The sequence below is a fragment of the Narcine bancroftii genome, chromosome 9, assembly GCF_036971445.1.
Source record: "Narcine bancroftii isolate sNarBan1 chromosome 9, sNarBan1.hap1, whole genome shotgun sequence".
NCBI lineage: Eukaryota > Metazoa > Chordata > Chondrichthyes > Torpediniformes > Narcinidae > Narcine > Narcine bancroftii.
This window is the reverse complement of record NC_091477.1, coordinates 64391893-64417828: the sequence shown is the minus strand read 5'-3', so window position 1 is coordinate 64417828 and position 25936 is coordinate 64391893. Positions and strand designations below refer to the sequence as shown.

Here is a 25936-nt window from a genome sequence, read left to right as displayed (position 1 = left end):
GCATGTGGACGTTTGTAGAGGTTGTATGAAAAGAGGGAAGAGGCACAAAGCTGATCTTACTCAGAGAAGGTCATTTGTGAAAGGAAGATGATGTCCATTTATACATCCTCCATTTCATCATCATGGAATCCCAATTCACTTCCCAACCACAATCAGATTCAGAATTTGTTGTCATGAGCAAGTCACGAAATTCATTGTTTGGCGACATCACAGTGCAAACATTTATATGAAGCCTTACAAAAATAAATTAAAAATTGTGAGCAAAAAGTTTGCCGAAATAAAGTGCAATTAATATGTAAACATATGCTCCAGCTGTTCTCTGCACATAACCATCCCCATAAATGACATACAACAATTTGTGGTAATCTTGGCTGGGGTACTGGAGCTCCCATTAATTTTCCATTTCAGTCACAATCTAATGATTCAGAATCAAGAATTTGTTTTTAAGAACATAGAATATTACACCAGAGTAGAGACCCTTTGGCCCACGATGTTGAGTTGACTGTGTGCAGTTCTGGTCACTCTGTGTGCAATTCTGATCGCCTAATTATAGGAAGGATATAAACAGAGTGGAGAGAGTGCAGAGAAGGTTTACCAGAATGTTACCTGGGTTTAAGCATCTAGAGTATAGGGAGAGATTGGACAGATTAGGTCTTTATTCTTTGGAGCGTAGAAGGTTGAGAGGGGATTTGATAGAAGTATTTAAGATTATGAAAGGGATAAACAGAGTGGATGTGGATAGACTATTTCCGTTAAGAGGAGGAAAGATTAAAACAAGAGGACATGAGTTAAGAATTAAGGGGCAGAGGTTTAGAGGTAACATGAGGGGGAACTTTACTCAGAGAGTGGTAGCCGTGTGGAATGATCTTCCAGGAGAAATAGTGGCGGCGGAGTCAATTGTATTATTTAAGAAAAGGTTGGACAGGTATATGGATGAGAAGAAGATGGAGGGTTATGTGCATTGTGCAGGGAGGTGGGACTAGAAAGGGGTGTTTGGTTCGGTGCAGACTAGAAGGGCCTAATGGCCTGTTTCCATGCTGTAATTGTTATGTTATGTTATGTTATATGTTATGACCTGTATAGATTCAGCAATCTAAACCTTCAGACCACATCAAAAACTCTTGGTTTTTCTTTGAGTCCTCTAAATGTCTCTATGAACCAGCTTCCACCACCACCACCCTGGTAGTGCATGCCAGGCTGTTACAAGGACATTTAATTCTCCCTATATTCTCATTATGCTTTGCCCAGATTCTCCTCATCACCCACACTCCAAACAATATAGAGCAAGCAGTTAACCACATCTTTGAGATATGGGAGGTGTTTTGAGTCCGGAGGACCCCAAAACCCAGCAGCAATAATATTCAAGAAGACAAATGGTTACTTAAACAAAAGTTGCTTTTAATTATCTTTAAACATGATAATAGAATCACACTTTAACTTAATCCCTTTCTAATTCTAAGTGCACGTGTATATAATGTGTGTGTAACTTCATAAAAGTTTTTTGGTTCGCAGTCCAATCTCACTTCGCATTCCTCCAAGTTCACTGGTTGCATGCAATTCTTTTACTGTTCACGTAATTAAACATTTATGAAGTTCACCAGGCTTTGGTGTTTAAAAGGCTCTTGTCGGTTTTCAGAGAGAGATTTGTTGTTCCAGGACATCCACAACTGATGTACTTCCTTCAGCCACTTCAGTGTCTTGCTGACCAAACTTGCCCCTTCATGGTTCTCCAGATGATAACCTCTTTCTTTCAGGTCACCACAGAGTACCTTTTTGTTTCTCTTATTGCAAGTGAAATATTAGACAACCAGTCCTCTCCTCTTGCATGAATCACAAGGGTTTTGACCAGGTCGTCTTCCAAATGGGGCTTTCCACAAGCTTGCCAGCTTGTCCTATTCCAGTCCTAGCTGTAAAGGTGTAGAATTGATCTCTCTCTCTCTCTCTCTCTCTCTCTCTCTCTCTCTCTCTCTCTCTCTCTCTCTCTCTTCTCTCTCTCTGAGAGAAAGCCTGTTTGACTCTCTCACCACCCTCTTAGAACATTTACAGAAAATATGTGGCTCCAACAAGATCTTTCATCTGTTGCCTTTTTGTAAACAACAATCCATTAATGAAGTCTCTTGAGCACACTCCAAAGCTCTTTCAAAAGCTATGGAGCTGATATGTCTAGCATTTCAAATAAGATCTGTTTTAAATTGTTTGTATTTAACCTACTCTAACAATCCTTTCACAATTTATCTCCCAAAAATATCTCTATATATCCTGTCCTAAGGCACCCACTTGTATCTATTTAACCACCCATTTCAAACAGGCCTCAATTGTAACTGTGCCCAAGCAGAGTGTGGTAACCTGCCTAAATTATTACCAACTAATGGCACTCTCATCGATGGTGATGTAGTGATTTGAAAGGCTGGTTTTGAAGCCTATCAGCTCCTGTCTGAGTGGCCACATGGATCCATTCCTATTTGCCTACTCCAGAAACAGGTTTACAGCAGATGCCATCTCACTCGGTCCTGGAATACCTGGACAAGAATGATGCATTTATGAGAATGCTCTTTATTGACTACAGTTTGGCATTCAACTCCATCATCCAGTCAAAACTGATCAGTAAACTCCAAGATCTGGGCCTTAATACCCCACTGTGTAATATGATCCTGCATTTCTTCACCTCCACATAACAATCAGTGAGAGTGGTGGGAGTGTAGAATGAATTGCCAGCTGAAGTGAATGCGGGCTCAATTTTAACATTTAAGAAGAATTTAGACAGGTACATGGATGGGAGGGGTGTGGGGGGTGGGCTGTGGACTGGATGCAGGTCAGTGGGACTAGGCATAATAATAATTTGGAACAAATTAGAAGGGCTGAAGGACCTGTTTTCTGAGATGCAATGATCTATGGTTCTCTGTGCTTCTAATATCTCTCCCAAAATTTCCATCAGTATCATACCTGTGTTCTTAGCTCCCTGTTCTACTCACGTTACAGCTACCACTGCGGCTGTGTATGACAATAGCACCAGCTACACATTTTCTGATGATACAATGGTAGTGAGTTGTATAAAAGGGGGCGTTCAGGAGGGAGAGTGAAAGCCTGGCTGAATGGTGCACCAACATCAACCTTGCACTCAATGTCATCAAAACCAAGGAGCTGATCGTTGACCTTAGGGAGGGAAAACCAGAGGTGTACGATCCAGTGATCATTGGGGGATCAGAGGTGGAGAGGTTGAGCAATTTTAAATTCCTGGAAGTCACTATCTTGGAGGACATTTTCTGGACCCAACACACTAATGGCATCATGAAGAAAGCACGTCAGTGCCTCTACTTCCTCAGGAGTTTGTGGAGACTTGGTATGACATCAGAAACCCTGGCAAATTTCTACAGATGTTTGGTGGAAATTGTACTGACCAGCTGCATCATGGTCTGGTATGGGGATACCATATCCCCGACCTCAAAAGGTAGTGGATGCAGTCCAGAACATCACAGGTAAAACCTTCCCCACGATTGAGAACATCTAGAGGGAATGCTGCCGTCAGTGGGCAGCAGCAATTATCAAAGATCCACACCTCTGTTCTCGCTGCTGCCATCAGGAAAGAAGTCTCGGTGGCACAAGACTCGTACCACTAGGTTCAGCAACAGCTACTCCCCCTCCACCATCAGACTCCTCAACAATGAACTCAATCAGAGACTCATTTAAGAACACTTACTTTGCACATTTTTTATTATTTATTTTCTGTACTACACAGTCAATTTGTTTTTTTTCTTTGTTTACATTTCTCCCTTTTGTAGATGTAGCTTGAGTACAGGTTTTTGTACCTCCAATAAGTAAAAATTCTGCAGGAAAAAAAATGTCAGGGGTTGCATGTGATATCACTCATTTATTGTCACTCTTGACAATAAATCTGAAAGGAAAATAAACCCTGAAATCTCTCCTGAACATTCCTCCCCTTACCCTTTACAGCTGCCCTACGGTATTTGCTACTGTTGCCCTAGATAAAAGGTGTTCACAGTCCACTCTGTCTATCTTGATTTAAGCAAAAGACCACACGAAGAAGGAGGTAGTTTAATGGCTCAGTCACTTCCTTGGCTGGAGGGGCACTGCCCTTTATTTGGGAGTCAGTAATGGACACTCCTGAAGGAAACTGCACCTAATATCTTCTGAACGCTGGACTTTCATTGAGGACAGATGTCCTAAAGCCTTGGCAATTAACATAGCACACTCACAGTGGAGGTGGAGATAATGTTTGCCCTTTTTTTGCCTTTGAAAGGAAACCGCATTATCATGGGGAAGAGCCACGTTTTCCGTTTCAATCACCCTGAACAAGCTCGACAAGAGCGGGACAAGACACCCTGTGCAGAGACGCCAGTTGAGCCTGTGGATTGGGCCTTTGCCCAGCGGGAATTGCTGGAGAAGCAGGGCATTGACATGAAGCAGGAGATGGAGCAAAGGTAAAATCAGGAAATGTAGACAAATAGTGGGGTCCAAAGGGGGTTAAACGAAGGATGTGTTATGAAGTCCTTTGACATAGATGGCAATCAGTGCAGCAGAATTGTCCAAGTTCCATTGCATACCTTTCTAAAATGGTAATGATTGAATTTATGAGTATTGTTAGTTGACATATCATGGCTTTATTCAGTGAAAATATCTCCTTGCTCATTAACCTTAGTTAAGGCCTTGGGTTAGGTTGGTTAAAACTGACAGGCACAATCTGATAAACTGCTAGTGAGTATTTAAGGAGCTATTATATTTTTTAACGGTGAAATAAAGGTGGTTGAATGGGTCTCAGCCTTGCATCTCTGGGGAACAAGCTAAGTTTCAGGAGCTGCACACAAACCATTTAAAGCAACAATATAAACACATCCTCACTCACTTGCCTTACAAAAGGCTATAGAATAATATAAGTGCATTGGTAAAATGGCTTAACTAATTCATATTTGCATTTCTTACATGAGCATATTTGATTTTTCTTAATGACTTAGTTTATTGCCATTTTTTGAACAAGTGTTTAATACTGGCATATTTAGTCTTTTTTTATAATGTTAGATTACAGGATTATCTGTCAACCTCTGATGGGATTTAATTTGATTTTTATAAATAAGGGCAGCACGGTTCACATCGCAGTTAGAGCAATGCTATTACAGCATCAGCGACCCAGGTTTGTCCCAGGCACTATCAGTGAGGAGTTTGCATGTTCTCTTGTGACCACACGCCTTTGGTTTCCTTCCACATTCCAAAGACATATGGGGTTTGTAGCTAAATTGGTCACATGTGCCGGAAGGGTCTGGCTCTAGATTTAAAATATTAAAAATTCACTGCATGGATTATTAACCTGATTGGCCCACATGCAATGCAGAGGGACCTTAAAGCTGATCAAAAATGTCTGGTATAACTTGGAAGTTATTGAGAAAATAGTCTTATTCCCACAGACACTAGAGTCGATTAATATGGAAATAGGCCCTTCAGTATCGTACTGATTATCATTTATATTATTACCCATTTACACTAATTATGTTTTTCAGCATTTGAGTAGTCGCCTTCTATACCTTTGTGATTCAAGTTCTCTACTAGATCTTATGAAACAAATTTGTTTTATTCCTGATCTGGGAATGATGTCGAACAGGATTGTGCTGATAGAACTTGATTTTTGTAATCTGTCCTTTCCACCCTTTACTCAGTATTATCATATTGTTGAGGGAGCTTTGCAAGGAAGTCAACCAGTGTTTAATGTTATTCTGCATTGGTGAACTGTGAAACTTCTGTGGCTCAGTACCTATTTTACTTTGTTGAATTTTTTCAAAGGCTTCAAGAACTAGAAACCCAATACCGGCGAGAAAAGGAGGAAGCTGATTTACTGTTGGAACAGCAGCGACTGGTATGTGGAATTACACTCCTCTTGTTACACGAATCATGCACTGCTCTGACATCATAGGAACACTGTCTGCACCATTGACTTCCGGCGATCTATCCCACAGGAGGAGGATGATTCCTTTCAGTCAGTTTGTGGGATGGATACCCCACTCCTCAGAAAGGAACAGCGTGTCCGTGAATGGATTTTAGGGGAGTAGGGGCTGCACAGGATCACACCCACCATCTCAACATCCCCTCCCCAGATCCAGCGCCATGGTGACAACCAAGACGGCTAGGGGAGGTTCTGCTGGAGTGACTGGCCAGACCAAGCTTCAATGCAAGGGATGCCCTTTCCGCGCTTCACAGCATGTGATTGCCAGATGGCCGTTGACCCTACGATAAGGATCGTCTGGCCTTTCACAGGTCTTGTTTTTCATCCTACAGGGTATCTAGCCACCCTCCTCACCAGGCAAACCTGGTGGGGAAGGCAGTTTAGTCGCCAACCACCATTATAATGCAACTGTAAATATTATTATCTATCTTTTCTATTTGTTATCATAGAACATAGAATAGGACAGTAGGGACCCTTTGGCCCTTGGTGTTCTGCCGATCCATATATCCCTCCCTAAAAAAGTACTTACCCCTCCCTACCTCATAACCCTCTATTTCTTTCATTCATGTGTCTGTCTAAGAGTCTCTTAAATGCCCGCAATGTTTCATCTTCCACCACCATCCCCGGCAAGGCATTCCAAGCACCCACAACTCTGTGTAAAAAAAAACTTATCCCTGATGTCTCCCTTTCCAATGTAACTATGTGTGTGTTTTATAGAGCGAGACAGACAGAGATATGTATATTGTAGTTTTTATGAAGTACCTATTCTGTCGGAGCAAGTAAGAATTTTGGTGATATACAACATACAGTAAAACCTCTGATATCTGGAATTCAAGCAACTGGCAAAAGAAAATAAAAATAAATAAAATAAAAAAGAAAATAATAAATAAAATATTTAAGTTTAAAATTGTGAAAGTAAATGTTCTCTGAAGTAACACATAAACCTAAGTGAAGACGGGAGTAAATATTCAGCCAGTGGAGGGCCTTGGTCAGGCTTTGCTCATAGCAGCTGTTTGAATAAAGTTGTGTGAAACAGCGATGGCATCACCCAGGTTGATGCCGCTCACCGTTGGGGAGACCCTCTTAAAAGTGTCTCCTTTTTTCTGCTGGGTAAGAGTCAGAGGCTTTATCTGTAAATTTTGGGGCAGGGTGTGCATGGTTAATTATCTATAATGTTATTGTTTGTCTTTGGCGGCTCTGTGTGTGGGGGTGGGGAGAAACCTACAGATGCAGCAACAGTTAGATGTTTTTAAAATAAATAAAGTAAAATGCTTCAAGGTTTATATGGTCATGCAAGTGAAGTTTGTTCACTGTAAGTTCAGTGCAGTTGGTTTGACCTTTAAACTGTTTATCTTTAATGAAAGTGTATTGGTTGGGCATTGAAAGAGTATGTCTCAAGCAATCAGAAAATACATTTATCTGGCATCTACCAATCCCCATAGGTGTCGGATATCAGGGGTTTGACTATATATAACAGTAAACTCTACCATTATCATTATTCATTTTGTAAGTGAGGAAACAGGCCATTTGGCCTAACACATTCATGTCAACCAGGTTACCCATCTAAGATAGACCCACTCACCAGTGTTTGGCCTGTGTCCCTGTAAACATTTCCTATCCGTATATCTCTGCAAAAGCCTTTTAAATGTTGTATCTGCCTCCAATACTTCATTTGGTACGTTGTTCCCAAGACCCATCAGCTCAGTGTAAAAAAAATTGCTTCTCAAATCATTTTGAAATCCTTTCCCCTTTATCTTAGACCTATGCCCTCTAGTTTTAGACTCACCTATCCTTGGCAAAAGGCAATTGTGAAGGAGTGTATGTGTAAGAGTTTAGTGTTTGTGTAGGAGTCTGAGTGTAAGAGTTTAGTGTTTGTGCAGGAGTGTAAGTGTTTAGTGTTTGTGTAGGAATGTAAGTGTAAGAATTTAGTTTTTGTGTAGGAGTGTGAGTGAAAGAGTTTGTGTAGGGGTGCTTGTAAATGTTTGTGTAGGTGTGTGACTAAGTGTTTGTGTTGGAGTGTAAGCATTTAGTATTTGTGTAGTGTGAATGTAAGAGTTTGTGTAGGGGTGTGAGTGAAAGTGTTTGTATTGGAGTGTAAGTTTAGTGTTTGTGTAGGAGTGTGAGTGTAACAGTTTAGTGTATGTGGAGGAGTGTGTGTAAGAGTTTAGTGTTTGTGTAGGAGTGTGAATGAAAGTGCTTGTTTACGATTGTGCATGTAAGAGGTTCGTATTTGAGTAGGAGTGTGACTGTAAGACTTTATTGTTTGAGTTGGAGGTGAATGTAAGTGTTTGTGTTGGAGTGTGAGTGCAAGTGTTTAGTGTTTGTGTAGGAGTGTGAGTGCAAGTGTTTAGTGTTTATGTAGGAGTGTGAATGTATGTGTTTGTGTAGAAGTGTGAGTGCAAGTGTTTCATGTTTGTAGAGGAGTGTGAGAGAAAGTCTTTGTGCAGGAATGTGACTGTAAGTGTTTGTGTTGGGGTGTAAGTATGTGTTTGTGTAGGAGTAAGTATAAGAGTTCAGTGATTGTGAAGGAGTGTCCGTGTGTGTTTAGTGCTTGTGTAGGAGTTTCAGTGTAAGCAATCAGTGTTTCTGAAGGAGTGTGAGTAAATGTGCCTGTGTAGGAGTGTGTGTGTGTAAGAGTTTCATGATTATTTCGGAGTGTGAGTGTAAGATTTTATTGTTTGTGTTGGAGTGTGAATGGAAGTGTTTGTGTTGGAGTGTTAGTGTATAGTCTTTGTGTAGGAATGTCAGTGTAAGCATTTAGAGTTTGTGTAGGTGTGGGTATAAGAGTGTAGTGTTTGTGGAAGAGTGTGAGTGTGTGTTTAGTGTTTGTGTAGGAGTATAAGTAAAATGTTTCAGTGTTTGTGAAGGTGTGTGAATGAATGTGCTTGTTTAAGATTGTACGTCTAAGAGGTTCATATTTGAGTAGGAGTGAGTGTAAGACTATTGTTTGTGTTGGAGTGTGAATGAAAGTGTTTGTGTTGGAGTGTGAGTGTAAGAGTTCAGTGTTTGTGTCAGTGTGAGTGTAAGAGTTCAGTGTTTGTGTCAGAGTGTGAGTGTAAATGTTCAGTGTTTGTGTCAGAGTCTGAGTGTAAGAGTTCAGTGTGTGTGTCGGAGTGTGAGTGTAAGTGTTTAGTGTTTGTGTAGGAGTGTGAGTGTAAGAGTTCAGTGTTTGTGTCAGAGTGTGAGTGTAAATGTTCAGTGGTTGTGTCAGAATGTGAGTGTAAGAGTTCAGTGTTTGTGTCGGAGTGTGAGTGTAAGAGTTCAGTGTTTGTGTCGGAGTGTGGGTGTAAGAGTTCAGTGTTTGTGTAGGAGTGTGAGTGCAAGTAATTAGTGTTTGTGCACGAGTGTGAGTGTAAGTTTGTGTTGGTGTGTGATTGTAAGTGTTTGTATCGGAATGTGAAGGTAAGAGTTTCAGGTTTGTGGAGGAGTATAAATGTTTAGTGTGTGTGTAGAAGTGTGTTTCAGTGTTTGTATGTATGTAGGACTGTGATTGTAATTGTTTAGTCTTTGAATATGATTGTGAGTTTAACTGTTTGTGTAGGAGTGTGAGTGTAAGAGTTTAATGTTTGTGTAGGAATGTATGTGTAAGTGTTTGCATTGGAGTGTAAGTGTTTTGTATGTGTAGGACTGTGAGTATATGTGTTTAATATTTGTGTAGGATTGTGAGTGTTTAGTGTTTGTGTTTGAGTGTAAGTGTTTAGTGTTTGTTTTGGAGTGCAAGTATAAGTTTTTGTTTAGGAATATGAGTGTAAGTTTCAGAGTGTGAGAATAAGAGTTCAATGTTTGTTTCAGAGTGTGACCTTAAGTGTTTAGTGTTTGTGTAGGAGTGTGTGCGTAAGTTTTTTGTGTTTGTGTCAGATTGTGAGTGTATATATTTAATGTGTGTGTAGGAGTGTGAGTGTGAATATTTTTGTAGGAGTGTGATTTTAAGAGATTAATGTTTGTGTAGGAATGTATGTGTAAGTATATGTGTAGGGGTGTGTGTATAAGTGTTTGTGTAGGAGTGTGAGTGTACATGTTTAGTGTTTGTGTAGGAGTGTGTGTGTAAGTGTTTACTGTTTGTGTAAGAGTGTGAGTGTAAGTGTTTAGTGTTTGTGTCAGAGTGTGAGTGTAAATGTTCAGTGGTTGTGTCAGAATGTGAGTGTAAGAGTTCAGTGTTTGTGTCGGAGTGTGAGTGTAAGAGTTCAGTGTTTGTGTCGGAGTGTGCAAATGATTTGTTAGTTTGTAGAAGTGTTTTTATGTGTTTATATGTATGTAGGAATGTGATTGGAATTGTTCAGTGTATAAAATTTTAAGTACAAGTTTTTTTGTAGGTGAGTGATTGTAAGTGTTTGTTTCGGAGTGTGAGCATAAGAGTTCAGTATTTGTGTAAGAGTGTAAGTGAATGAGTTCAGTGTTTGAGTCGGAGTGCGAATGTAAGCATTCAGGGTTTGTGTCGGAGTGTGAGTGTAAGAGTTTAATGTTTGTCTAGGAATGAAAGTGTTTTGTGTTTGCATAGGAATGTGAAGGTAAGTGTTTTGTGTTTATGTAGGATTGTGAGTGTAAGTGTTTGTGTAGAAGAGTGAGTGTATGTGTTTGTTTTGGAGTGTGAGTATAAGTAGTTGTGTAGCTATATAACTGTAAGAGTTCAATTAGGTGTAGGTGTATGAGTGTAAGAGATTATTGTTTGTGTTGGTGTGTCAATGTAAGTGTTTGCTTAGGAATGTGAAAGTAAGAGTTTAGTGTTTGTGTCAGAGTGTTAGTGTAAGAGTTCAGTGTGTGTGTCGGAGTGTGAGTGTAAGAGTTCAGTGTTTGTGTAGGAGTGTGAGTGTAAGAGTTCAGTGTTTGTTCGGAGTGTGAGTGTAAGAGTTCAGTGTTTGTGTCAGTGTGAGCATAAGAGTTCAGTGTTTGTGTCAGAGTGTGAGTATAAGAGTTCAGTGTTTGTTCAGAGTGTGAGTTTAAGAGTTCAGTATGTGTGTCGGAGTGTGAGTGTAAGAGTTCAGTGTTTGTGTCAGTGTGAGTATAAGAGTTCAGTGTTTGTGTCGGTGTGTGAGTGTAAGAGTTCAGTGTTTGTGTCGGAGTGATAGTGTAAGAGATCAGTGTTTGTGTCGGAGTTTGAGTGTAAGAGTTCAGTGTTTGTGTCAGAGTGTGAGTGTAAGAGTTCAGTGTTTGTGTCAGAGTGTGAGTGTAAGAGTTCAGTGTTTGTGTACGATTGTGTTTTTAGGTGATTAGTGTGTGTGTCAAAGTGTGAGTGGAAGTGTTCAGTGATTTTGTCGGAAAGTGAGTGTAAGAGTTCAGTGTTTGCATTGGACTGTGAGTTTAACTTTGTGTTGGTGAGTGATTGTAAGTGTTTATATAGGAATGTGAAGATAGGAGTTTCAGATTTGTGTAGGAGCCTAAATGTTTAGTGTGTGTGTAGAAGTGTGTTTAAGTGTTTGTATGTATGTAGGACTGAATGTAATTGTTAATCTTTGTATATGATTATGAGTTTAAGTGTTTGTGTAGGAATGTGTGTGTAAGTGTTTACTGTTTGTGTAAGAGTGTGAGTGTAAGTGTTTAGTGTTTGTTTGAGTGTGTGTTCAATGTTTGTTTTGGAGTTCAAATTTTTGTATAGGTGTATGAGTGTAAGTGTTTGTTTCAGAGTGTGAGAATAAGAATTCAGTGTTTGTTTCAGAGTGTGACCTTAAGTGCTTAGTGTTTGTATAGGAGTGTGTGTGTAAGTGTTTACTGTTTGTGTAAGAGTGTGAGTGTAAGTGTTTAGTGTTTGTGTAGCAGTGCAAATGTTTTGTTAGTTTGTAGAAGTGTTTTTATGTGTTTATATGTATGTAGGAATGTGATTGGAATTGTTCAGTGTATAAAATTGTAAGTACAAGTTTTTTTGTAGGTGAGTGATTGTAAGTGTTTGTTTCGGAGTGTGAGCATAAGAGTTCAGTATTTGTGTAAGAGTGTGAGTGAATGAGTTCAGTGTTTGAGTTGGAGTGTGAATGAAAGTGTTCAGTGTTTGTGTCGGAGTGTGAGTGAATGAGTTCAGTGTTTGAGTTGGAGTGTGAATGTAAGTGTTCAGTGTTTGTGTCGGAGTGTGAGTGTAAGAGTTCAGTGTTTCTGTTGGAGTGTGAGTGTAAGAGTTCAGAGTTTATGTCGGAGTATGAGTGTAAGAGTTCAGTGTTTGTTCGGAGTATGAGTGTAAGAGTTCAGTGTTTGTGTAGGACTTTGAGTGTAAGAGTTAAGTGTCAGTGTCGAAGTATGAGTGTAAGAGTTCAGTGTTTGTGTCGGAGTGTGAGTGTAAGAGTTCAGTGTGTGTGTCGGAGTGTGAGTGTAAGAGTTCAGTGTTTGTGTCGGAGTGTGAGTGTAAGAGTTCAGTGTTTGTGTCGGAGTGTGAGTGTAAGAGTTCAGTGTTTGTGTCGGAGTGTGAGTGTAAGAGTTCAGTGTTTGTGTTGGAGAGTGAGTGTAAGAGTTCAGTGTTTGTTCAGAGTGTGAGTGTAAGAGTTCAGTGTGTGTGTCGGAGTGTGAGTGTAAGAGTTCAGTGTTTGTGTCGGAGTGTGAGTGTAAGAGTTCAGTGTTTGTGTTGGAGAGTGAGTGTAAGAGTTCAGTGTTTGTGTCGGAGTGTGAGTGTAAGAGTTCTGTGTTTGTGTCGGAGTGTGAGTGTAAGAGTTCAGTGTTTGTGTCGGAGTGTGAGTGTAAGAGTTCAGTGTTTGTGTCAGTGTGAGTATAAGAGTTCAGTGTTTGAGTTGGAGTGTGAGTGTAAGAGTTCAGTATTTGTGTAGGAGTGTGAGTGCAAGTGTTTAGTGTTTGTTCAGAGTGTGAGTGTAAGAGTTCAGTGTTTGTGTAGGACTGTGAGTGTAAGAGTTCAGTGTTTGTGTCGGAGTGTGAGTGTAAGAGTTCACTGTTTGTGTAGGGGTGTGAGTGTAAGAGTTCAGTGTTTGTATCAGTGTGAGTATAAGAGTTCGGTGTTTGTGTCGGAGTGTGAGTGTAAGAGTTCAGTGTTTGTGTTGGGGTGTGAGTGTAAGAGTTCAGTGTTTGTGTCAGTGTGAGTATAAGAGTTCGGTGTTTGTGTCAGTGTGAGTATAAGAGTTCGGTGTTTGTGTCAGAGTGTGAGTGTAATAGTTCAGTGTTTGTTCAGAGTGTGAGTGTAAGAGTTCATTGTTTGTGTCGGAGTGTGAGTGTAAGAATTCAGTGTTTGTGTAGGATTGTGAGTGTAAGAGTTCAGTGTTTGTGTCAGAGTGTGAGTGTAAGAGTTCAGTGTTTGTGTCGGAGTGTGAGTGTAAGAGTTCAGTGTTTGTGTCGGAGTGTGAGTGTAAGAGTTCAGTGTTTGTGTCGGAGTGTGAGTGTAAGAGTTCAGTGTTTGTGTCGGAGTGTGAGTGTAAGAGTTCAGTGTTTGTGTCGGAGTGTGAGTATAAGAGTTCAGTGTTTGTGTTGGAGTGTGAGTGCAAGTTTTTAGTGTTTGTGTCAGAGTGTGAGTGTAAGAGTTCAGTATTTGTGTAGGAGTGTGAGTGCAAGTTTTTAGTGTTTGTGTCGGAGTGTGAGTGTAAGAGTTCAGTGTTTGTGTTGGAGAGTGAGTGTAATAGTTCAGTGTTTGTTCAGAGTGTGAGTGTAAGAGTTCATTGTTTGTGTCGGAGTGTGAGTGTAAGAATTCAGTGTTTGTGTAGCATTGTGAGTGTAAGAGTTCAGTGTTTGTGTCAGAGTGTGAGTGTAAGAGTTCAGTGTTTGTGTCGGAGTGTGAGTGTAAGAGTTCAGTGTTTGTGTCGGAGTGTGAGTGTAAGAGTTCAGTGTTTGTGTCGGAGTGTGAGTGTCAGAGTTCACTGTTTGTGTAGGGTTTGAGTGTAAGAGTTCAGTGTTTGTGTCAGAGTGTGAGTATAAGAGTTCAGTGTTTGTGTTGGAGTGTGAGTGTAAGAGTTCAGTATTTGTGTAGGAGTGTGAGTGCAAGTTTTTAGTGTTTGTTCGGAGTGTGAGTGTAAGAGTTCAGTGTTTGTGTCGGATTGATAGTGTAAGAGTTCAGTGTTTGTGTCGGAGTTTGAGTGTAAGAGTTCGGTGTTTGTGTCGGTGTGTGAGTGTAAGAGTTCAGTGTTTGTGTGGGATTGTGTTTGTAGGTGATTAGTGTGTGTGTCAGAGTGTGAGTGGAAGTGTTCAGTGTTTGTGTCAGAATGTGAGTGTAAAAGTTCAGTGTTTCTGTCAGAGTGTGAGTGTACGAGTTCAGTGTTTGTGTCAGAGTGTGAGTGTAAGAGTTCAGTGTTTGTGTTGGAGTGTGTGTGTAAGTTTGTGTTGGTGTGTGATTGTAAGTGTTTGTATAGGAATGTGAAGATGGAGTTTCAGATTTGTTTTGGAGTCTAAATGTTTAGTGTGTGTGTAGAAGTGTGTTTAAGTGTTTGTATGTATGTAGGACTGTGATTGTAATTGTTTATTCTTTGTATATGATTATGAGTTTAAGTGTTTGTGTAGGAGTGAGTGTAAGAGTTTAATGTTTGTGTAGGAATATATGTGTAAGTTTTCATGTAGGAGTGTGAGTGTAAGAGATTAATGTTTGTGTAGGAGTGTAAATGTTTTGTATGTGTATGACTGTGAGTGTATGTTGTTAATATTTGTGTAGGAGTGTGAGTGTCTAGTGTTTGTTTGAGTGTGTGTTCAATGTTTGTTTTGGAGTTCAAATTTTTGTATAGGTGGATGAGTGTAAGTGTTTGTTTCAGAGTGTGAGAATAAGAATTCAGTGTTTGTTTCAGAGTGTGACCCTAAGTGCTTAGTGTTTGTGTAGGAGTGTGTGCGTAAGTGTTTTGTGTTTGTGTCGGATTGTGAGTGTATATATTTAATTGTTGTGCAGGAGTTTGAGTGTGGATATTTTAGTAGGAGTGTAATTTTAAGAGATTAATGTATGTGTAGGAATGTTTGTTTGAGTGTTTGTTTAGGGGTGTGTGTATAAGTGTTTGTGTGGGAGTGTGAATGTAATTGTTTAGTGTTTGTGTAGGAGTGTGTATGTAATTGTTTAGTGTTTGTGTAGGAGTGTGTGTGTAAGTGTTTACTGTTTGTGTAAGAGTTTGAGTGTAAGTTTTTAGTGTTTGTGTAGCAGTGCAAATGTTTTGTTAGTTTGTAGAAGTGTTTTTATGTGTTTATATGTATGTAGGAATGAGATTGGAATTGTTCAGTGTATAAAATTGTAAGTACAAGTTTTTTTGTAGGTGAGTGATTGTAAGTGTTTGTTTCGGAGTGTGAGCATAAGAGTTCAGTATTTGTGTAAGAGTGTGAGTGAATGAGTTCAGTGTTTGAGTTGGAGTGTGAATGAAAGTGTTCAGTGTTTGTGTCGGAGTGTGAGTGAATGAGTTCAGTGTTTGAGTTGGAGTGTGAATGTAAGTGTTCAGTGTTTGTGTCGGAGTGTGAGTGTAAGAGTTCAGTGTTTCTGTTGGAGTGTGAGTGTAAGAGTTCAGAGTTTATGTCGGAGTATGAGTGTAAGAGTTCAGTGTTTGTTCGGAGTATGAGTGTAAGAGTTCAGTGTTTGTGTTGGAGTGTGAGTGTAAGAGTTCAGTGTTTGTTCGGAGTATGAGTGTAAGAGTTCAGTGTTTGTGTAGGACTTTGAGTGTAAGAGTTCAGTGTCAGTGTCGAAGTGTGAGTGTAAGAGTTCAGTGTTTGTGTCGAAGTGTGAGTGTAAGAGTTCAGTGTGTGTGTCGGAGTGTGAGTGTAAGAGTTCAGTGTTTGTGTCGGACTGTGAGTGTAAGAGTTCAGTGTGTGTGTTGGAGTGTGAGTGTAAGAGTTCAGTGTTTGTGTCGGAGTGTGAGTGTAAGAGTTCAGTGTTTGTGTCGGAGTGTGAGTGTAAGAGTTCAGTGTTTGTTCAGAGTGTGAGTGTAAGAGTTCATTGTTTGTGTCGGAGTGTGAGTGTAAGAGTTCAGTGTTTGTGTCAGAGTGTGAGTGTAAGAGTTCAGTGTTTGTTTTGGAGTGTGAGTGTAAGAGTTCAGTGTTTGTGTCGGAGTGTGAGTGTAAGAGTTCAGTGTTTGTGTCGGAGTGTGAGTGTAAGAGTTTAGTGTTTGTGTCGGAGTGTGAGTGTAAGAGTTCAGTGTTTGTGTCGGAGTGTGAGTGTAAGAGTTCAGTTTTGTGTAGGATTGTGAGTGTAAGAGTTCAGTGTTTGTGTCAGAGTGTGAGTGTAAGAGTTCAGTGTTTGTGTCGGAGTGTGAGTGTAAGAGTTCAGTGTTTATGTCGGAGTGTGAGTGTAAGAGTTCACTGTTTGTGTAGGGGTGTGAGTGTAAGAGTTCAGTGTTTGTGTCAGAGTGTGAGTGTAAGAGTTCAGTGTTTGTGTCAGTGTGAGTATAAGAGTTCAGTGTTTGTGTCAGAGTGTGAGTGTAAGAGTTCAGTATTTGTGTCAGAGTGTGAGTGTAAGAGTTCAGTGTTTGTGTCAGTGTGAGTATAAGAGTTCAGTGTTTGTGTCGGAGTGTGAGTGTAAGAGTTCAGTGTTTGTGTCGAGTGATAGTGTAAGAGTTCAGTCTTTGTGTCGGAGTTTGAGTGTAAGAGTTCAGTGTTTGTGTCGGAGTGTGAGTGTAAGAGTTCAGTGTTTGTGTACGATTGTGTTTTTAGGTAATTAGTGTGTGTGTCAAAGTGTGAGTGGAAGTGTTCAGTGTTTTTGTCGGAAAGTGAGTGTAAGAGTTCAGTGTTTGCATTGGAAAGTGAGTTTAACTTTGTGTTGGTGAGTGGTTGTAAGTGTTTATAAAGGAATGTGAAGATAGGAGTTTCAGATTTGTGTAGGAGTCTAAATGTTTAGTGTGTGTGTAGAAGTGTGTTTAAGTGTTTGTATGTATTTAGGACTGAATGTAATTGTTTAATCTTTGTATATGATTATGAGTTTAAGTGTTTGTGTAGGAATGTGTGTGTAAGTGTTTACTGTTTGTGTAAGAGTGTGAGTGTAAGTGTTTAGTGTTTGTTTGAGTGTGTGTTCAATGTTTGTTTTGGAGTTCAAATTTTTGTATAGGTGTATGAGTGTAAGTGTTTGTTCCAGAGTGTGAGAATAAGAATTCAGTGTTTGTTTCAGAGTGTGACCTTAAGTGCTTAGTGTTTGTGTAGGAGTGTGTGCGTAAGTGTTTTGTGTTTGTGTCGGATTGTGAGTGTATATATTTAATTGATGTGCAGGAGTTTGAGTGTGGATATTTTAGTAGGAGTGTAATTTTAAGAGATTAATGTATGTGTAGGAATGTATTTTTAAGTGTTTGTGTAGGATTGTGTATGTAATTGATTAGTGTTTGTGTAGCAGTGCAAATGTTTTGTTAGTTTGTAGAAGTGTTTTTATGTGTTTATATGTATGTAGGAATGTGATTGTAATTGTTCAGTGTATAAAATTGTAAGTACAAGTTTTTTTGTAGGTGAGTGATTGTAAGTGTTTGTTTCGGAGTGTGAGCATAAGAGTTCAGTATTTGTGTAAGAATGTGAGTGAATGAGTTCAGTGTTTGAGTTAGAGTGTGAATGTAAGTGTTCAGTGTTTGTGTCGGAGTGTGAGTGTAGGAGTTCAGTGTTTGTGTTGGAGTGTGAGTGTAAGAGTTCAGAGTTTATGTCGGAGTATGAGTGTAAGAGTTCAGTGTTTGTTCGGAGTATGAGTGTAAGAGTTCACTGTTTGTGTAGGGGTGTGAGTGTAAGAGTTCAGTGTTTGTGTAGGACTTTGAGTGTAAGAGTTCAGTGTTTGTGTCGGAGTGATAGTGTAAGAGTTCAGTGTTTGTGTTGGAGTGTGAGTGTAAGTGTTCAGAGTTTGTGTCAGAGTGTGAGTGTAAGAGTTCAGTGGTTGTGTCAGAGTGTGAGTGTAAGAGTTCAATGTTCGTGTAGGAGTGTGAGTGTAAAATTCAGTGTTTGTTCGGAGTGTTAGTGTAAGAGTTCAGTGTGTGTGTCGGAGTGTGAGTGTAAGAGTTCAGTGTTTGTGTCGGAGTGTGAGTGTAACAGTTCAGTGTTTGTCGGAGTGTGAGTGTAAGAGTTCAGTGTTTGTGTCAGAGTGTGAGTGTAAGAGTTCAGTGGTTGTGTAGGAGCGTGAGTGTAAGAGTAAAGTGTTTGTGTCAGAGTGTTAGTGTAAGAGTTCAGTGTGTGTGTCGGAGTGTGAGTGTAAGAGTTCAGTGTTTGTGTAGGAGTGTGAGTGTAAGAGTTCAGTGTTTGTTCGGAGTGTGAGTGTAAGAGTTCAGTGTTTGTGTCAGTGTGAGCATAAGAGTTCAGTGTTTTTGTCAGTGTGAGTATAAGAGTTCAGTGTTTTTGTCGGAGTGTGAGTTTAAGAGTTCAGTGTTTGTGTCGGAGTGTGAGTGTAAGAGTTCAGTGTTTGTGTCGGAGTGTGAGTGTAAGAGTTCAGTGTTTGTGTCGGAGTGTGAGTGTAAGAATTCAGTGTTTGTGTCGGAGTGTGAGTGTAAGAGTTCAGTGTTTGTGTCGGAGTGTGAGTGTAAGAGTTCAGTGTTTGTGTCGGAGTGTGAGTGTAAGAGTTCAGTTTTGTGTAGGATTGTGAGTGTAAGAGTTCAGTGTTTGTGTCAGAGTGTGAGTGTAAGAGTTCAGTGTTTGTGTCGGAGTGTGAGTGTAAGAGTTCAGTGTTTATGTCGGAGTGTGAGTGTAAGAGTTCACTGTTTGTGTAGGGGTGTGAGTGTAAGAGTTCAGTGTTTGTGTCAGAGTGTGAGTGTAAGAGTTCAGTGTTTGTGTCAGTGTGAGTATAAGAGTTCAGTGTTTGTGTCAGAGTGTGAGTGTAAGAGTTCAGTATTTGTGTCGGAGTGTGAGTGTAAGAGTTCAGTGTTTGTGTCAGTGTTAGTATAAGAGTTCAGTGTTTGTGTCGGAGTGTGAGTGTAAGAGTTCAGTGTTTGTGTCGGAGTGATAGTGTAAGAGTTCAGTGTTTGTGTCGGAGTTTGAGTGTAAGAGTTCAGTGTTTGTGTCGGAGTGTGAGTGTAAGAGTTCAGTGTTTGTGTACGATTGTGTTTTTAGGTGATTAGTGTGTGTGTCAAAGTGTGAGTGGAAGTGTTCAGTGTTTTTGTCGGAAAGTGAGTGTAAGAGTTCAGTGTTTGCATTGGTGTGTGAGTTTAACTTTGTGTTGGTGAGTGATTGTAACTGTTTATAAAGGAATGTGAAGATAGGAGTTTCAGATTTGTGTAGGAGTCCAAATGTTTAGTGTGTGTGTAGAAGTGTGTTTAAGTGTTTGTATGTATGTAGGACTGAATGTAATTGTTTAATCTTTGTATATGATTATGAGTTTAAGTGTTTGTGTAGGAATGTGTGTGTAAGTGTTTACTGTTTGTGTAAGAGTGTGAGTGTAAGTGTTTAGTGTTTGTTTGAGTGTGTGTTCAATGTTTGTTTTGGAGTTCAAATTTTTGTATAGGTGTATGAGTGTAAGTGTTTGTTCCAGAGTGTGAGAATAAGAATTCAGTGTTTGTTTCAGAGTGTGACCTTAAGTGCTTAGTGTTTGTGTAGGAGTGTGTGCGTAAGTGTTTTGTATTTGTGTCGGATTGTGAGTGTATATATTTAATTGTTGTGCAGGAGTTTGAGTGTGGATATTTTAGTAGGAGTGTAATTTTAAGAGATTAATGTATGTGTAGGAATGTATGTTTAAGTGTTTGTGTAGGGGTGTGTGTATAAGTATTTTTGTGGGAGTGTGAATGTAATTGTTTAGTGTTTGTGTAGGAGTGTGTATGTAATTGTTTAGTGTTTGTGTAGGAGTGTGTGTGTAAGTGTTTACTGTTTGTGTAAGAGTGTGAGTGTAAGTGTTTAGTGTTTGTGTAGCAGTGCAAATGTTTTGTTAGTTTGTAGAAGTGTTTTTATGTGTTTATATGTATGTAGGAATGTGATTGGAATTGTTCAGTGTATAAAATTGTAAGTACAAGTTTTTTTGTAGGTGAGTGATTGTAAGTGTTTGTTTCGGAGTGTGAGCATAAGAGTTCAGTATTTGTGTAAGAGTGTGAGTGAATGAGTTCAGTGTTTGAGTTAGAGTGTGAATGTAAGTGTTCAGTGTTTGTGTCGGAGTGTGAGTGTAAGAGTTCAGAGTTTATGTCGGAGTATGAGTGTAAGAGTTCACTGTTTGTGTAGGGGTGTGAGTGTAAGAGTTCAGTGTTTGTGTAGGACTTTGAGTGTAAGAGTTCAGTGTTTGTGTCGGAGTGATAGTGTAAGAGTTCAGTGTTTGTGTTGGGGTGTGAGTGTAAGTGTTCAGAGTTTGTGTCAGAGTGTGAGTGTGAGAGTTCAGTGGTTGTGTCAGAGTGTGAGTGTAAGAGTTCAATGTTCGTGTAGGAGTGTGAGTGTAAAATTTCAGTGTTTGTTCGGAGTGTTAGTGTAAGAGTTCAGTGTTTGTGTCGGAGTGTGAGTGTAACAGTTCAGTGTTTGTCGGAGTGTGAGTGTAAGAGTTCAGTGTTTGTGTCAGAGTGTGAGTGTAAGAGTTCAGTGGTTGTGTAGGAGCGTGAGTGTAAGAGAAAAGTGTTTGTGTCAGAGTGTTAGTGTAAGAGATCAGTGTGTGTGTCGGAGTGTGAGTGTAAGAGTTCAGTGTTTTTGTCGGAGTGTGAGTGTAACAGTTCAGTGTTTGTCGGAGTGTGAGTGTAAGAGTTCAGTGTTTGTGTCAGAGTGTGAGTGTAAGAGTTCAGTGGTTGTGTAGGAGTGTGAGTGTAAGAGTAAAGTGTTTGTGTCAGAGTGTTAGTGTAAGAGATCAGTGTGTGTGTCGGAGTGTGAGTGTAAGAGTTCAGTGTTTGTGTAGGAGTGTGAGTGTAAGAGTTCAGTGTTTGTTCGGAGTGTGAGTGTAAGAGTTCAGTGTTTGTGTCAGTGTGAGCATAAGAGTTCAGTGTTTGTGTCAGTGTGAGTATAAGAGTTCAGTGTTTTTGTCGGAGTGTGAGTTTAAGAGTTCAGTGTTTGTGTCGGAGTGTGAGTTTAAGAGTTCAGTGTTTGTTCAGAGTGTGAGTGTAAGAGTTCAGTGTTTGTGTCAGAATGTGAGTGTAAGAGTTCAGTGTTTGTGTACGATTGTGTTTTTAGGTGATTAGTGTGTGTGTCAAAGTGTGAGTGGAAGTGTTCATTGTTTTTGTCGGAAAGTGAGTGTAAGAGTTCAGTGTTTGCATTGGAGTGTGTGTTTAACTTTGTGTTGGTGAGTGATTGTAAGTGTTTATATAGGAATGTGAAGATAGGAGTTTCAGATTTGTGTAGGAGTCTAAATGTTTAGTGTGTGTGTTTAGAAGTGTGTTTAAGTGTTTGTATGTATGTAGGACTGAATGTAAATGTTTAATCTTTGTATATGATTATGAGATTAAGTGTTTGTGTAGGAGTGAGTGTAAGAGTTTAATGTTTGTGTAGGAGTGTGAGTGTCAAGTGTTTGTTTGAGTGTATGTTCAATGTTTGTTTTGGAGTTCAAATTTTTGTATAGGTGTATGAGTGTAAGTGTTTGTTTCAGAGTGTGAGAATAAGAATTCAGTGTTTGTTTCAGAGTGTGACCTTAAGTGCTTAGTGTTTGTGTAGGAGTGTGTGTGTAAGTGTTTACTGTTTGTGTAAAAGTGTGAGTGTAAGTGTTTAGTGTTTGTGTAGCAGTGCAAATGTTTTGTTAGTTTGTAGAAATGTTTTTATGTGTTTATATGTATGTAGGAATGTGATTGGAATTGTTCAGTGTATAAAATTGTAAGTACAAGTTTTTTTGTAGGTGAGTGATTGTAAGTGTTTGTTTCGGAGTGTGAGCATAAGAGTTCAGTATTTGTGTAAGAGTGTGAGTGAATGAGTTCAGTGTTTGAGTTGGAGTGTGAATGTAAATGTTCAGTGTTTGTGTCGGAGTGTGAGTGTAAGAGTTCAGTGTTTGTGTTGGAGTGTGAGTGTAAGAGTTCAGAGTTTATGTCGGAGTATGAGTGTAAGAGTTCAGTGTTTGTTCGGAGTATGAGTGTAAGAGTTCACTGTTTGTGTAGGGGTGTGAGTGTAAGAGTTCAGTGTTTGTGTCGGAGTTTGAGTGTAAGAGTTCAGTGTTTGTGTTGGAGTGTGAGTGTAAGAGTTCAGTGTTTGTGTCGGAGTGTGAGTGTAAGAGTTCAGTGTGTGTGTCGGAGTGTGAGTGTAAGAGTTCAGTGTTTGTGTCGGAGTGTGAGTGTAAGAGTTCAGTGTGTGTGTCGGAGTGAAGTGTAAGTGTTCAGTGTTTGTGTTGGAGAGTGAGTGTATGAGTTCAGTGTTTGTTCAGAGTGTGAGTGTAAGAGTTCAGTGTTTGTGTCACAGTGTAAGTGTAAGAGTTCAGTGTTTGTGTCGGAGTGTGAGTGTAAGATTTCAGTGTTTGTGTCGGAGTGTGAGTGTAAGAGTTCAGTGTTTGTGTCGGAGTGTGAGTGTAAGAGTTCAGTGTTTGTGTCAGTGTGAGTATAAGAGTTCAGTGTTTGAGTCGGAGTGTGAGTGTAAGAGTTCAGTATTTGTGTCGGAGTGTGAGTGTAAGAGTTCACTGTTTGTGTCGGAGTGTGAGTGTAATAGTTCAGTGTTTGTGTGGGATTGTGTTTGTAGGTGATTAGTGTGTGTGTCAGAGTGTGAGTGGAAGTGTTCAGTGTTTGTGTCGGAATGTGAGTGTAAAAGTTCAGTGTTTGTGTCAGAGTGTGAGTGTACGAGTTCAGTGTTTGTGTCAGAGTGTGAGTGTAAGAGTTCAGTGTTTGTGTTGGAGTGTGAGTGTAAGTTTGTGTTGGTGTGTGATTGTAAGTGTTTGTATAGGAATGTGAAGATAGGAGTTTCAGATTTGTTTTGGAGTCTAAATGTTTAGTGTGTGTGTAGAAGTGTGTTTAAGAGTTTGTATGTATGTAGGACTGTGATTGTAATTGTTTATTCTTTGTATATGATTATGAGTTTAAGTGTTTGTGTAGGAGTGAGTGTAAGAGTTTAATGTTTGTGTAGGAATATATGTGAAAGTTTTCATGTAGGAGTGTGAGTGTAAGAGCTTAATGTTTGTAGGAGTGTAAATGTTTTGTATGTGTAGGACTGTGAGTGTATGTTGTTAATATTTGTGTAGGAGTGTGAGTGTCTAGTGTTTGTTTGAGTGTGTGTTCAATGTTTGTTTTGGAGTTCAAATTTTTGTATAGGTGTATGAGTGTAAGTGTTTGTTTCAGAGTGTGAGAATAAGAATTCAGTGTTTGTTTCAGAGTGTGACCTTAAGTGCTTAGTGTTTGTGTAGGAGTGTGTGCGTAAGTGTTTTGTATTTGTGTCGGATTGTGAGTGTATATATTTAATTGTTGTGCAGGAGTTTGAGTGTGGATATTTTAGTAGGAGTGTAATTTTAAGAGATTAATGTATGTGTAGGAATGTATGTTTAAGTGTTTGTGTAGGGGTGTGTGTATAAGTATTTTTGTGGGAGTGTGAATGTAATTGTTTAGTGTTTGTGTAGGAGTGTGTATGTAATTGTTCAGTGTTTGTGTAGGAGTGTGTGTGTAATCGTTTACTGTTTGTGTAAGAGTGTGAGTGTAAGTGTTTAGTGTTTGTGTAGCAGTGCAAATGTTTTGTTAGTTTGTAGAAGTGTTTTTATGTGTTTATATGTATGTAGGAATGTGATTGGAATTGTTCAGTGTATAAAATTGTAAGTACAAGTTTTTTTGTAGGTGAGTGATTGTAAATGTTTGTTTCGGAGTGTGAGCATAAGAGTTCAGTATTTGTGTAAGAGTGTGAGTGAATGAGTTCAGTGTTTGAGTTGGAGTGTGAATGTAAGCGTTCAGTGTTTGTGTCGGAGTGTGAGTGTAAGAGTTCAGTGTTTGTGTTGGAGTGTGAGTGTAAGAGTTCAGTGTTTGTTCAGAGTATGAGTGTAAGAGTTCAGTGTTTGTGTAGGACTTTGAGTGTAAGAGTTCAGTGTCAGTGTCAAAGTGTGAGTGTAAGAGTTCAGTGTTTGTGTCGAAGTGTGAGTGTAAGAGTTCAGTGTGTGTGTCGGAGTGTGAGTGTAAGAGTTCAGTGTTTGTGTCGGAGTGTGAGTGTAGGAGTTCAGTGTTTGTGTCGGAGTGTGAGTGTAAGAGTTCAGTGTTTGTGTAGGATTGTGAGTGTAAGAGTTCAGTGTTTGTGTCTGAGTGTGAGTTCAGTGTGTCAGAGTGTGTGTGTAAGAGTTCAGTGTTTGTGTCAGAGTATGAGTGTAAGAGTTCGCTGTTTGTGTCGGAGTGTGAGTGTAAGAGTTCAGTGTTTGTGTAGGATTGTGTTTGTAGGTGATTAGTGTGTGTGTCAGAGTGTGAGTAGAAGTGTTCAGTGTTTGTGTTGGAATGTGAGTGTAAGAGTTCAGTGTTTGTGTGAGAGTGTGAGTGTACGAGTTCAGTGTTTGTGTCAGAGTGTGAGTGTAAGAGTTCAGTGTTTGTGTTGGAGTGTGTGTGTAAGTTTGTGTTGGTGTGTGATTGTAAGTGTTTGTATAGGAATGTGAAGATGGAGTTTCAGATTTGTTTTGGAGTCTAAATGTTTAGTGTGTATGTAGAAGTGTGTTTAATTGTTTGTATGTATGTAGGACTGTGATTGTAATTGTTTAATCTTTGTATATGATTATGAGTTTAAGTGTTTGTGTAGGAGTGAGTGTAAGAGTTTAATGTTTGTGTAGGAATATATGTGTAAGTTTTCATGTAGGAGTGTGAGTGTAAGTGATTGATGTTTGTGTAGGAGTGTAAATGTTTTGTATGTGTAGGACTGTGAGTGTATGTTGTTAATATTTGTGTAGGAGTGTGAGTGTCTAGTGTTTGTTTGAGTGTGTGTTCAATGTTTGTTTTGGAGTTCAAATTTTTGTATAGGTGTATGAGTGTAAGTGTTTGTTTCAGAGTGTGAGAATAAGAATTCAGTGTTTGTTTCAGAGTGTGACCTTAAGTGCTTAGTGTTTGTGTAGGAGTGTGTGTGTAAGTGTTTACTGTTTGTGTAAGAGTGTGAGTGTAAGTGTTTAGTGTTTATGTAGCAGTGCAAATGTTTTGTTAGTTTGTAGAAGTGTTTTTATGTGTTTATATGTATGTAGGAATGTGATTGGAATTGTTCAGTGTATAAAATTGTAAGTACAAGTTTTTTTGTAGGTGAGTGATTGTAAATGTTTGTTTCGGAGTGTGAGCATAAGAGTTCAGTATTTGTGTAAGAGTGTGAGTGAATGAGTTCAGTGTTTGAGTTGGAGTGTGAATGTAAGTGTTCAGTGTTTGTGTCGGAGTGTGAGTGTAAGAGTTCAGTGTTTGTTCGGAGTGTGAGTGTAAGAGTTCAGTGTTTGTGTAGGACTTTGAGTGTAAGAGTTCAGTGTTTGTGTCGGAGTGATAGTGTAAGAGTTCAGTGTTTGTGTCGGAGTTTGAGTGTAAGAGTTCGGTGTTTGTGTCGGAGTGTGAATGTAAGAGTTCAGTGTTTGTGTGGGATTGTGTTTGTAGGTGATTAGTGTGTGTGTCAGAGTGTGAGTGGAAGTGTTCAGTGTTTGTGTCGGAATGTGAGTGTAAGAGTTCAGTGTTTGTGTAGGATTGTGAGTGTAAGCGTTCAGTGTTTGTGTCGGAGTGTGAGTGTAAGAGTTCAGTGTTTGTGTAGGATTGTGAGTGTAAGCGTTCAGTGTTTGTGTCAGAGTGTGAGTGTACGAGTTCAGTGTTTGTGTCAGAGTGTGAGTGTAAGAGTTCAGTGTTTGTGTAGGACTTTGAGTGTAAGAGTTCAGTGTCAGTGTCAAAGTGTGAGTGTAAGAGTTCAGTGTTTGTGTAGGATTGTGTTTGTAGGTGATTAGTGTGTGTGTCAGAGTGTGAGTAGAAGTGTTCAGTGTTTGTGTTGGAATGTGAGTGTAAGAGTTCAGTGTTTGTGTGAGAGTGTGAGTGTACGAGTTCAGTGTTTGTGTCAGAGTGTGAGTGTAAGAGTTCAGTGTTTGTGTTGGAGTGTGTGTGTAAGTTTGTGTTGGTGTGTGATTGTAAGTGTTTGTATAGGAATGTGAAGATGGAGTTTCAGATTTGTTTTGGAGTCTAAATGTTTAGTGTGTATGTAGAAGTGTGTTTAATTGTTTGTATGTATGTAGGACTGTGATTGTAATTGTTTAATCTTTGTATATGATTATGAGTTTAAGTGTTTGTGTAGGAGTGAGTGTAAGAGTTTAATGTTTGTGTAGGAATATATGTGTAAGTTTTCATGTAGGAGTGTGAGTGTAAGTGATTG

The 25936-nt window shown here is 39.5% G+C and overlaps 1 protein-coding gene across 3 annotated transcripts in view; it reads left to right on the top strand.

Moving 5' to 3' along the window:
* Positions 1 to 25936, top strand: part of kif1aa (kinesin family member 1Aa) — a 381215-nt gene that overhangs the window by 98074 nt on the left and 257205 nt on the right. For all 3 annotated transcript variants that reach the window (XM_069899341.1, XM_069899340.1, XM_069899343.1), the window contains 2 exons: positions 4259 to 4439; positions 5791 to 5863. In XM_069899341.1, coding sequence (XP_069755442.1) covers positions 4259 to 4439; positions 5791 to 5863 — 254 coding nt within the window. The remainder of the gene's footprint in view (positions 1 to 4258; positions 4440 to 5790; positions 5864 to 25936) is intronic.